The 13,253-nt window shown below is 42.6% G+C and overlaps 1 protein-coding gene across 1 annotated transcript; it reads left to right on the top strand.

The window, feature by feature from the left end:
* The first annotated feature begins 1,530 nt into the window (after positions 1-1,530).
* LOC121929904 (corticoliberin-like) lies at positions 1,531-12,907 on the top strand. The gene is made up of 2 exons (XM_042465896.1): positions 1,531-1,613; positions 11,735-12,907. Exon 2 carries the CDS (start codon positions 11,752-11,754, stop codon positions 12,169-12,171), a length of 420 nt encoding a protein of 139 aa, XP_042321830.1. The 5' UTR covers positions 1,531-1,613; positions 11,735-11,751; the 3' UTR covers positions 12,172-12,907.
* Positions 12,908-13,253: the final 346 nt, after the last annotated feature.

Raw genomic sequence — 13,253 nt, 5'->3', positions numbered from 1 at the left:
CCATTGCAAATGACCCTTAGAAACCAAAATTTTGGAGTCTGGAGGCAAAGGAAGATGGTATCTAGGCAAGTTTCATTGCATCTTTCCTCTTAAAGATGAACTGATTTCTGTCATCATTGTTGCGTATCCTCAAGTTGTTTCTGACTTACGATAACCCTAAAAGGAGCCTATCATGGGGTTTTCTTGGCAATATGTGTTTGGAGGAGGTTTGCCATTGGCATCCTCTGAGGCTGAGAGAGTATGAGCTGCATAAGGTCAACCAGTGGGGTTCCATGGCTGAGCAGGGATCCAAACCCTAGTCTTCAGTGTCCTAGTCCAACACTCAAACCATGACACCCACTGGCTCTCACATAATATAGTTTGCACACTTTTGGTTGCCTGAACCAGGGGTGTAGCAATGGGAGTGGAAGCAAAACATAGACATTGACACTCCCCCCCCAAAAAAAAAACCTCTGCCCCATTACTGTGAAATTTTCCTGCACTCCCCAAATTTCGACAATTTCAAACAATGAAAAATTGTGCACACCTGGAGCTCATCGACTTGCTTTGCTCACATTTCCTTGGTCACTTTTCCTTACCCCTTTCCTTTGTATGTCTAAACTGTTTTCCAAAGCTCCAGTGGTAATGCAAAAATGTTAGATATGTGGAGACTAAAAGAACATTTCATGGGGAGTAGCATTTTATTGGAGGGGGGACTATGATAGCCTTCTCTGTCAGAGAGCTCTGATGTCACTATCAACTGAAACTCCCAGGATTCCCTAGCACTGAGCCAGGGCAGTTAAAGCAGTGTGGAAGTGGTTTATTTCTGCAGTGTGTTTTGGACCTATGGCTCTGGAGACCAGGGTTCGATTCCCCACTCGGCCATGAAACCCACTGGCTGGCCTTGGAAAAGTCACACTATATCAGCCTCAGAGGAAGGCAAGGGCAAACCCTTCCAACAAATCATAGCATGAAAACCCCAGGATAGGTTCCCTTTAGGGTCGCCATAAGTTGGAAACAACTTGAAGGCACACAAAAACAGCAGCAGCAGCAACAGCAGCAACAACAACAACAATAACAACAAAGTCCTCATTTCCCCCCCCCCCCCCCCATAGTTATAATTGGAGATTGAGTTGTATCTTGTGGCACTTGAATATATTGCATTGGACAAGAAATTCCAGAACTGGACTTTCTCCAGCTTCCCTTCTTCTCCACTGAAAGCAAGACAGTCCAGCTCCGTTGGTTTCAGCACCAAGGAGAGCGACGGGGCAGCCTGTGCCGTATTTCTCCTAATGGGGCGCCGTCAATTTTCCCCAACTCATCTCTTTCACAGCATCCCTTAGAGAACTTTGCTCTCTCTCTTCCCTTTCCCACATTCTTCGGGTTGGAGGAGATCAACGTCATGGTTTCGGGTGCTGGGGAGCCCCCACCCCATTTTTCTCTCCCGCTCCTTAGGAAGGAAAGATGGGGGGGGGAGGCTGGAAATCTCCCCACTATAAATAGGTCTGCCAGTCTCTCCTAGACTGGAATCTGATGCAGGAGAGGTGGCAAGGGAAAGTCCTCGCAAGGCAACGGATCCGACGCCTGGGAAGCTGTGGGCACAGCCAGCAGAGACTGCGACACCCTCCTTTCAGGTAGAGCCTATATATATATATATATATATATATATATATATATATATATATATACACACATATATATATATACACACACACACACACACACACACACCACACCACACACACACACACACACACACACACTTCTTCCAAGTCGACCATATATATACATACACATGCACACACACACACCTTCCTTCCAGATAGATCACACACATACACACACACACACACCCTCCTTCCAGGTAGATCCAAGATATATAGATATAGATACATACAATCATACACACACACATACATATACACAGACACACAGACAAACACACACACTTCTTCCAGGTAGATCCTATCTATCATCTATCTGTCTGTCTGTCTGTCTGTCTGTCTGTCTGTCTATCCACATACACACACGCACACATACACATACCCTCCTTCCAGATAGATCCTATATCTGTATCTATATCTATATATATATCCCTTATCTGGAAAGTCATACTGTATCTAGGGAGGGAGGATTTGGAGCAACCTGTCAGGGGATTTGGCAAAGAAAACCAAGAAGTAGCAAAGAGTAAAGGTGGAAGTTTGGTTGTGCTGCTTGCTTTTGTTTGCACAGCTGTCTGGTTTGCACACAGAAGAAGCACCATTCTCATTGAAAGCAAGGGGCAGAGAGCTACAGCTGGGTAAGGATGGGAGAAGCACTCCTTCACACCAACACACACACACACACACACACCTTGCCTAGGAAGAAGCTGTTAAGGAAAAAGAAGAGGGAGGTGGACGATTGAGCCTTGTTTTGTACCTCCCCAGAACAGAGATCAGAAGAAAGAAATGCTCACATTTCAAACAAATTGATTGGTACTTTGAGGTGGGGGGGGGGCAGTGTTGGGTTGGACTAAGATGTTGTTGTTGTTGTTGTTGCTGCTGCTGTGTGCCTTCAAGTCCTTTCAGACTTATGACAACCCTAAGGCAATCCTATCCCAGGGTTTTCTTGGCAAGATTTGTTCAGAGAGTTGCCCTTGCCTTCCCTTGAGGCTGTGAGAGTGTGACTTGCCCAAAGTCACCTAGCAGGTTTCATGGCTGAGTATGGAATCAAACTCTGGTCTCCAGAGTCATAGTTGGAGCATATTGGTGTTGCCTTCAAGTCGGTTCCCACTTTTGGAGACCCTAAGGTGAACCTATCACAGGGTTTTCTTGACAAGTTTCTTCAGAGGGGGTTTGCCATTGCCATCCTCTGAGGCTGAGAGAATGTGACTTTTATTAGCCCTACTGTATTTCCTGGGGAGGACATGGAGCTAAATTGAGACCTGAACCTGGATAGGAAGTTGCCAAACAAAGTCTTTAGAGTCCCCAGAAAAACAGTGATGTTTTCAGTCCACAGCAGCAGCAGCATTTTATAGAGGTTTCAGAGTTACACAAAACAGGACATGAACAAAGCTAATGTCCACTTCTCCATTGCATTGTCTTTGTCATTTCTTCTTTCTAATGGGAACAGTCTTTATAACTTCATCATTCCTGTGAACAAACTGATGTTCTTAGGGTAGGACAGGCAGTTTCAAAACGGTTCTTATTTTATTTGCGGCATTGAACCTGAGCACAGTTCTTGCCGTTCTTGCAATTTGCAGAAAGCCATTGAGACAGACTCAAAAAAGGGATTCAGAGATTTTGACCTATGAAGTATCTTCCTTTTGAATGGCTTAGGTACTCAATCAGATACTTGAAATACTTGAAATACTTTTGTACTCAACAAAGGGAACATCTGTACTTTCCTTGGCTCCTGAGAAGTTCCTTCTTCTACAGGATCTTCTCTAGGTCCCATAGATGGCTTTTTAAAGGTTTTTTTTTAAAGGCAACTCTATTTGCAGCTGTTTGTTTGCTGTACAAATAGAGAAAAAACTTCCATGACCAGGTGTACTATATGCTCTGCCGCCTTGAGTCCCTATGTTGGGAGAAAGGTGGGATACAAGAAAATCAAATAATAACAATATAATAATATCTCAGGGACAGCTGCAGTCATAACACTTGGGCTCTGAGTGTGAGCTCTCCAAGGGGCTGAAAGTATTTGGGTGGGTCCATATTTTGGACATCTTCTATAAAGTTTGGACTAAAAGCCAGAGCAGAGTCACTGCTCCCAATGATATAGAAGCTCCCTCTGCCACTGCTCTGGGTATCAGATACTCTTGGAGCAGACAACAGGGAATAAGCCATTGACTTTTAAGTTCATACCATATATGTAGAGAAAAGATATAAAGGAGGTCTGTTCTGATTTTTATGAAAGAATGCAGTGAACCAGCAGTGATCTCCTCCAATCCTCAGAGGCTTTTGGCAGGATAAAATACAGGGTGCCATTTGGCACAGTGGTATTGGATATTTCATGGGGAGAACCAATACATTTGGTCCTGAGAAGCTGTATGGATGAGATGGGATTTGTACTCAGGAACAAGGCATCTTGGACTACAGCGCTCATCATCCCTGATCTGCAGAATATGGGAATTAGAGTCAAATGACAGCTGTCCCCCACTTCTGATCTAAATATACAGGGGTCTTAGGATAGAGTATTTTTATAAGCCCCATGGACTGCTAAGCCCTGGCAGGTTGTGTGCCTGTGGTTTGGCTCACTGGCTTAAACTGCCTGATATGCGTTATTCAATTATTTCTTGTATGTGAACACCAGCCACATAAGGATTGTTGGGAACTATCTGTCTGTCTGTCTGTCTATCTATCTATCTATCTATCTATCTATCTATCTATCTATCTATCCATCCATCCATCCATCCATCCATCCATGTTGTACCATGCAGTACTCTTTCAGTGTGCTTTTCTTCCAACTGCTTTTCAGATACACCTTTCTGGGCTCAAGTTTCAATGGAATGCTTTAAAATCCATTTCACAGCAGTGTGCATTTTCATCTGGATCCCAAAGTCATTGAGGAATTAAACTGAATGGAAGCAATCTGAAACAGTCCCTTGAGAGGCAGCTTCTGGATGTTAGCGTTCTTTCTTTTGCATTCTTTCAGTACCTTATTAACACCCAGATAGTTAAGCTATTTTAGTCCACAAAACATAAGAAACAGAGATAGGGACATTCTTGCAATAGTTGACATTGCTTTTCAAATCAAAGTGGTCTCCCCAATAGATGAATTACTTACATGATCTCCCTCCTACTTCATTGCTGTTTTTAACTGAATGGTACAGGATACAAATTGTAGGATTTATTCCATGGGAAATGTATCTCTTCCCCATAAGCACAAAATGCCTGGTTCCTATTCCACTTCACAAAAATAATGGAGGCTACATTAATGGATCTCCTGCTGTCACTTTTTTTTTACCCAACATGCACTTTTAGCCTAAGAGAGGAGATATGCATTAGCCATCCTTAAAAGGTCTAAATAGCTGTCATTTAGAAGATGGTATAAGATTATCATTCTGCTGTTCCAGGGGATAAGACCCAAGCTAAACGACTGAATTTATAAGAAAGGATCTTCTGGGAAGGGGGGGGGTCTGCTAGGATCCATGCACTGACAGAGGGATTGCATTAGATGATCTTGGAGCCACTTCCAATAAGATTCTATGACCCATAGCTGCAATTGTTACACAAAACAGCAATATCTTTATTGGACCAAACAAAATGCACAAAATACATGCTGTAAGTTTTTGAAGCTCCAAAAGCTTTCACTATGTATTTTGTGCATTTTGGTTGGTCCCATAAAGATATCACTGTTTTGTGGATTTCTGATGTTTTTGTACTTTGCCATATGGCCAGCGCAGCTACCCTGAGACATGGTTTTCTTTTGCAATGGATAGTTAGAGCCTTAAATTTTTACTGATCATAATTCTAGTTCACAACCTTCTAGTTCACAACCTTCCTTCCATGAACTACATTCTAGTCCAACTAGGTTCACAAAATGTGTGTGTGTGTAGCTATGTCTGTTAAAAGGGGTAGAACATTAGGGTGATATTCTCCTGCAGAGGTATTTGACATGAAACCTCCAGTGTGAAAGTCTCATAAGAACATACTAGCAGAGATTGATTCAATTTGTTCAGGCCCAGATAAAGATCACAGTATCTGTACATAAATACAAAAATATCAGGATGATTGCATTGCCACTAATGGCTGCTGAACTGTCTCAGACTCGGCACTAAATCTGATTCTTAGTTGCAGCTAGACCAGGCTGCCCAGAGCAGAACTTGATAATGCTTAGGTAGGCTCTATTGATTCAATGGGTCTACTCTATCTCGGTGTAACAGCTGGATTTAGCCCTACAATTTTTATATGTCTTTTGACAGACAGAATGCATGTGCCATTACATTTCCCCTCCTTTCCATGCACGCAAACACACATCTGGCAAGTAAGGATAACACTCCATGCATCTGATGAAATTGTCTCCTGTTAAAAAAAATATGTTGTAATAAATTTCTTTGTTTTATAAGGCAACACAGGATTCCTCTCTTATTTTTGCTGCCAAAGACCAGCACAGACTTTGGAATCACTTACCCAAGGCAAGAGATCCTCTTCAGAGCCGTTTCAACTCAAAACTGCCCCTTTCCAAGTGAGATGAAGTAAAAATAACAAATACTCTGTGACTCCTAAATGCTGCCCAGGAACTAAAGTCAGTGGCGCTGCTTTTGCCCAACATATAGACGTAGTAGCAGGGAAAAGACATAGCTGTTGAGTGCTTGTTATGGAAATATTAAAGGCATAAAACCTCAGTCACAAGAGAAGGGAAAATATGGCAATGCAACGCAATAAGTCTCATGATATACTTTTTGTCAGGAGTACATAATTTGTCTGTTAAACATAACAGCTTTGCTTTTATATCAGCACAACTGGGAGTTAACAACAAAATCTTGCAGTACCTCTGCTCTTTTGGGGAAGGTTTCTGCATTCAGATAGCCAACCAGACAAGGCATAAGAAGCTGGAAGGCGCTCAAGAGTTTGTAAATGTTCTTTCTCCTTCTTTCGTTCTTCTGCCCCCCAAACTGACAATGAATATTCAATGGATATTGGCATACCATATTCCTTTTTGGTTGATAGGATTGTCTGCATAGGATTTTTATTGATTGATTAACTAATTGATTGACACTCCTGTAAATCATAAGCATTTGTTTATTATTTCTTATGTATGTGTTGTATATATGCCTTCAAGTCACCTGTCGACTTATGATGACCCCCATGAATTTTTCATAGGGTTTTCTTAGGCAACATATCCTCAGAGCTGGGTTTGCCACTTTCTTTCCTCTGAAATATAGCCTGCAGCACCTGGCATTCATTGGTGATATCCCATCCAAGTGCTAACCAGGGCTAAACCTGCTTAGCTTCTACAATCAGAGGAAACTAGTGCCTGGAGTATTTAACCATGTGCCTTCAAGTTGTCTGTTGATTTATGGTGACCCAAGGAATTTCATAGGGTTTTCTTAGGCAAGGAATCCTCAGAGTTGGTTTTGCCACTTCCTTCCTCTGAAATATAGCCTATTCCTTGGTGGTCTCCCATCCAAGTACTAACCAGGGCTGACCCTGCTTAGCTTCCAAGATTAGACAGGAGTTGGTGCCTTTAGGATATTTAGGCCCTTATTGTTTCTTAGTTACAGTTTGTAATCTGCCAAAGTGGTATAGCTAGATCTTCTCTTCCCTGCTTTTGCCCTCACAACAACCCAGTGAGGTAGGTTATGCTTAGAGAAAGAGGGAGGGGGAGTAGCCCAAGGTCACCCAGTGGATTTTGTGCCTCAGCAGGAGGGTCTAGAACCTGGATCGTCTAAGTCCTGGTCCCACACTCTAACCACTACCCCACCCTGCCTCCCTCATGGGATTCTACCATCAGGGAGAACATGTAGGGTCTGCAACTAAAGCGAAGTGCTCCTACAAGGCTCCAGATAGTGGGTTGTCCAGTCTTTAAAAAGAGGCTGGGCATAGCTGCTGGAGATGCTTTAGCTGGAGATGCTACATTAAGCCAGTGTTGGCTTCTTCCAACCCTAAGTTTCTTTGACTGTATGAGATAGCCAGCAAAGAAGCCTCTCACTTTTTTTCTCCTCCCAACACACACAGCTGATGTTCAGCACTCCAGATCCAAGAGCATTCTCCCCCTTCATGGAGCTGCTAGGGTCTTTTGTACATTTGGTCCCTCTTCCCCCCAACCGCCAAACACATTTTGTGAATCTGCAGGAGACTGGTGGCTCTCCTGACATTGAGGAGACAGATCTCCATTTGAACTTTGAAGGAGCAATCCAAGATGCTGACCCTTATCCCCTAAACTGGTACACTATCTTGGATATTAGCTTTAACTGGCTTGGCTATTGGCTTTAAAATCTGGACTGTTGGCATGGCTGTTGGCTTTAAAATTTGAACTAAAACCTGGGCTGGATTCACTACCCCACTATCCCACAGAAGCAACCAGCTGTCCTGTGCATCTGCAAATCTTGGGATGCTGGAAGCTTCTCTATTGCTTCTCAGTGACTGTGATTTGGCTACAGCCCTGTTGACATTCACTGGGCAAGTTATCTTTTGCAGCAGGATTAGACAAAAGTGCCGCATTGTGATTCCCAGCAGCCCTGGCCATGGCCAGTATTGCCAGCCATGAAGAATGCTAGGTGTTGCAGTCCAACAACCTCTATTGTCATTGTTAACTGCTGTCAAGTGGACTATGGCTTATGGTGACCCTGTGAATGAGAGACCATCAAGTCCCCTGTTATTAACAGCCCTGTTCAGGTCTAGCAGATTCTTGACTGTGGTTTCCTTGATGGAGTCTATCCATCTGCAGTGCATCCTTCCACTTTTCCTACTGCCTTCCTCCTTTTCAAGCATTATTGTCTTTTCTAGAGAGTCATGTCTTCTCATTATATGACCAAAGTACGACAGTCTTCGTTTAGTCATCTTGGTTTCTAGGGAGAATTAAGGCTTGATTTGCTCTGGACCCATTTATTTGTCTTTTTGGCAGTCCACAGTCTTCACAGAGCTCTCTTCCAGCACCACATTTCAAATCAGTTGATTTTCTTCCTATCTGCGCTCTTCACTGTCCAGCTTTCACACGCGTGCATAGAAATGGGAAATATGATGGCATGGACAATCCTAACATTAGTATTCAATGATATATCTTGACACTTCAGGATCCTGTCTAGTTCCTTCATAGCTGCCCTTCCAAGTCCTACCCTTCTTCTGATTTCTTGACTGCAGTCTCCAAAGTTATGGTTGGGGCCCAGCTAGAGATTGCAAGGAGCCTAACTGACATTGACTTTCAGGAAAATGCTGCATTAGTGGATAACTGCCGTTCTGTTACTCTGTATAAAAACTTCACCATTTATCCTGGTAAACTGTCTTCTTATCTAGCCTTTACTTATCCCTATGACCGTAAGTCTCTTTTAACTAAGTGCAGATTAAATACCTTGCACTTAATGGAAGTTGAAAGGTGTTATGATGGCTTACTGAAAACCTACGGAGAGTGACCATATGTCTGCAGGAAAACCAAAGATTTGCACCATTTTCTTCTGGAATGTTCTTTGTATTTGGACCTGAGAGCCCAATGCCTTGACCCTCTTGTTGTACACATCAGAAATGCTGTCCCCTTAAAGCAAGTCATATTTTTACTGGTAGGAACTGACTACTACATGTCCTATCAAATGGCCAAATATATTAAGTAAGCTCTGTCCAAAAGAGAAAATTTTAAGTTGCTTTGTGACAAGATATAACCTCAGTTTTATTTGGTACATTTTACTACCAATTTAATTGTCCTATTTTAGGTTTAGCATGGTATTGGATTGTTTTTATGTTTGTATGCAAAAACCTGGTTGGCTAATGCAAATAAATAAACTTAAAGTGATGGTCATGCTTTTTGTTTTCTTTATCTCCAGCTGTAAACCTGCCTTTGCACTTTCTTCCTTGACATGCTTCACCTTCCATAGCATCAGACAATTCCTCATCTTTGTTTTAGAGGGAGTAGTTATAGGATGCTGACTGAAACTGATCTATCTATCCCAGTTTATCTGTTTCTTTGTTTTACCTTGGCTGCAGAATCTCTGCAATAACTCCCGCAGAGAACCTTCCAAAGCCTTTTTCTCAAGAACTTTTAGTAGAAGATGTCAGGGACTAAAATGGGACTCTATGCAGGAAAATCATGTCTGCTCCTAACAAATGATGGAGGCATGCCTCACTGGGTTGTTGTAAGGGTAAAATGAAATTTGAGAGGCGGAACTACCTTGCAAGGAAGGCCACTTGATTCCACTCTTTGGCAAGCTGTCCATAAAGACCCTCAAACCCTTATCTATTCCAGTATGCTTTTTGTACATTTGAGAGTTGGGTTATATCTAAATAATCATATTTGGAGGATGCTATGTATTTTTTAATAAGATTCCTGGACTTGTGGTTGGTATTGTTTTAAATGGTTGGCTTGCTTTTCATTATGGCTGTGATGCTATTAGGATTGCCGGCAGCTTTAATGCTTTGCAATTAACCAGAGGAGCTGGTTTTAAAAGAAATATGTGTGTTTATTAATTAAAATGGCAACCTTCAGCTCTGTATCATGAAGTCTCAGGATGGTGCAGGAGTATAGCTATGGGGATAGTGGGAATGAGGGTATTCCTCCAGAGAAGAATTCTGCTTCCTCAAATTTGTAGCATTGCAGAGCGAGAGACTGAAAATCATTCACACCTTGAATTCCCTTGTTCTCGTTCTTTTTGTAAACCCCCCCCTTTGGGGGGGGGCATGTTTGAACTGCATTTATAAATGCTTAGCTGAAGTTTTAAGTTTCTGCGATGCTAGAAATTTGTGGAGCTTCCTAGATACCCTGAAGACATTCTTTCAGATCTCAGAAGTTAAGCAGAGTCAGGTCTTGGAAGAGAAACTGCAAGGGAATACAAGATGCTGTAGGCTGTATTTCAGAGGAAGGCAGTGGCAAGTCATCCCTACAGATTCCTTGCCTAAGAAAACCCGATGGAATTCAATGTTGTTATTGTTGTTGTTGTTGTCGTTGTTTTGTGCCTTTAGGTCATTACCTACTTATGGCAAACCTAAGGCGATCCTATCATGGGGTTTTCTTGACAAGATTTGTTCCCACTGTCCTAGTCCAGTGTTCAAATCACTACACCATACTGACTCTGACATACTGTTTGTGTGTGGTTTTATGGGAGTTTGCAAAGGGAAACCTCAGCCTCCCTACCTCTGAAACAGCTTATCAGGCAAAGAGGACTTTCCTACTCAGTTTCCCTTCCCTCTCTGGAGCATGTGTGTGTATGCACTTCTGGAAATGACAGTTTGGAGCGTGCACAAAAAAAGTTATTTCCAAGCTAGCAACGGGATTTGTCCTCATCTGTCTAAAACTCACATTCGCTTTCGACCCACTTTCTTGCCTACATAATGTGCTTTTAACCCCTTGTTGTGCTCTGTGTGTGATAAGCATTAATGAATTTGCTTGCTTTTCCGGGATGCCAACACTTTAACCATTTTTGAGAAGGAAACACATAGTCACCATGTGAAAAAGTCCTCAAAGGCACTTAATGGTGATGCAGTGGTTTGAGTGTTGGTTTGTGACTCTGAAGACCAGGACTCAAATCCCCACTTGGCCATGGAAACCCATTTGGTGACCTTGGGCAAGTCACACTCTCTCAGACTCAAATAAATCTTGCAGAGAAAATCCTGTGGTATGTTCACCTTAGGGCTGCTATACATCAGATGCGACTTGAAGGCACACAACAGCAACAACAGCAGCAGCAATATGTTACATTAGAAGTTTGGGGTCTGATGGAAGATTTCATAGTGGGGGCAGAATTCTTATTTGGGGGTCTCTTCCACATAGCTATACCATGGAGGCAGCATACAAGAAAATCAATTTAATCAGTTTTTTTAAAAAACAATAATTTATGGTGACTAAATACTCTAAGGGCACCAGATCCTGTCTAATCTTGGAAGCTAAGCAAGTTCAGTTCTGGTTAGTACTTGCATGGTAGGTAACCAAGGAATGCCAGGTGCTGTAAGCTATAGTTCAGAGGAAGGGACTGGCAAAACCACCTCTATTCCTTGCCTAACAAAACCCTATGCAGTTTGTCAGGTTGCCATATGTTATGGGTGGTTTGAAGGCACATGCACACATACACAAGGTAAAGTGAATCATTCTCTCAACTCCAAGTTAACTCTGATACTGGGTTCTGTCTTAGACACAGCGCAGGTGCTGATGGCCCAGATGGTTTCAGCCTCCTTCATCCTCTTGCTGTTCCTCCCGCTCAAGTCCTGCCTCCCCTTGGAGTGGCCAAGATCCACTGTGACACAACTTCTTCCCATCAGCAGCCTGAGTTGGGAGCAGTGGCTGAGACGCTCGGAGTGGCAAAACAACCCTTCAGTCCTTTCGGTCAGCTCAGAAGAAGAGGGAGCCTCCAGAGGCCAGCCATCATCCCCCAGGGCCTGCAAGCCACTAGCCTCCCGGCAGCAAAGAAACAAGCGGTCCACTTCCTCCAGCAAAAGACGAGATGGGCGTCCAAATTCCCTGGACTTGACCTTTCATCTTCTCCGCGAATTCCTGGAGATGTCCAGAGAGGAGAGACTGGCCCAGAAAGCTCGTAGTAACAAAATATTACTGCATAATATAGGCAAATGAATCAAGGGGATGGTATGGGAGGCACAAAGTTTTGATTGTAAAGTTCACCCTCTTTTCTTGTAACAGTGCAATTGATGGGGGAATGGTGTGATCCTTCTTCATCGTGATTCCAGTGTCATGCTCTTCTCCACAGAGGTGCTTGTCTGTGAATTATTCCCTTCCAAAATTATATATTTCGGGAAGCCTCAGCCCAGTCAGGAATGAGGACAGCATGTTTTACAACAATTCCCATTCTATTTTTTAAATTCATATGATTATATTTTATACAGCACCATCAAAACATATGATTTGTTTGTTTTTGAAAAGCAGAGGAACTTGAGCAAGAGAAAAGCAGGTCCTTGCTCCTGCCCTCAGGAACTGAAAAACTCTCTCCCAGGTGAGAGAAAAGAGGGAGGAAAGATAAAGGCGTGGTGGGAAGAACACACATAAGCATTGCTGGTATCTCTCAGCTAGAGAAAAATGAGGTTAAAAATGTGGGATTCTTCACACTCCACACTTCTTCTGGCTAATAGGTCACTATATCTCCTACTGTCTTTCACTACTGGCTATGCGAGCTAGGCCTGATGGGGATTGCAGTCCAACAATGACCCAAATCCTATTGATAGTCCTGTGCTAGAGAAGACTCATTGAATCAATGGGATTTACCTACATGTTGGCTCCTTAGTTTACAAGTGATCCAGTGTAGAATAACATCCAAAATCCACAAAACAGTGATGCCTTTAATTGACCAACCAAAATGCACAAAATACATCATTGTTTTGTGCTCTTGTTGTAACCTGCTTTGATCTCTTTTGGAAAAGCAGGCTATAAATAAACAGTATTATTATTATTTATTATCATGCATCATGTGTTTTGTGCATTTTTGTTGCCCAATTAAAGGTATCACTGTATTGTGAATTTGGGAAGTTATTGTACTTTGCTCTATGACCAGCATGGCTTCCCCTAAATATGTTTTAAGGGATTAAGCTTTACTCTAGCTAAGATTGATCAATAAAATTCAGGCCAATATATCTAGCAGACTGCAGGATTCCTACCCAAGTGGTAAGCAACCAGTTTTCTCCCTGTACTTGAGGTCCACATTG

This window comes from Sceloporus undulatus, chromosome 4 (genome assembly GCF_019175285.1).
Source record: "Sceloporus undulatus isolate JIND9_A2432 ecotype Alabama chromosome 4, SceUnd_v1.1, whole genome shotgun sequence".
NCBI lineage: Eukaryota > Metazoa > Chordata > Lepidosauria > Squamata > Phrynosomatidae > Sceloporus > Sceloporus undulatus.
The sequence above is the reverse complement of the archived record's forward strand: the minus strand, read 5'-3'. Positions and strand labels throughout refer to the sequence as shown.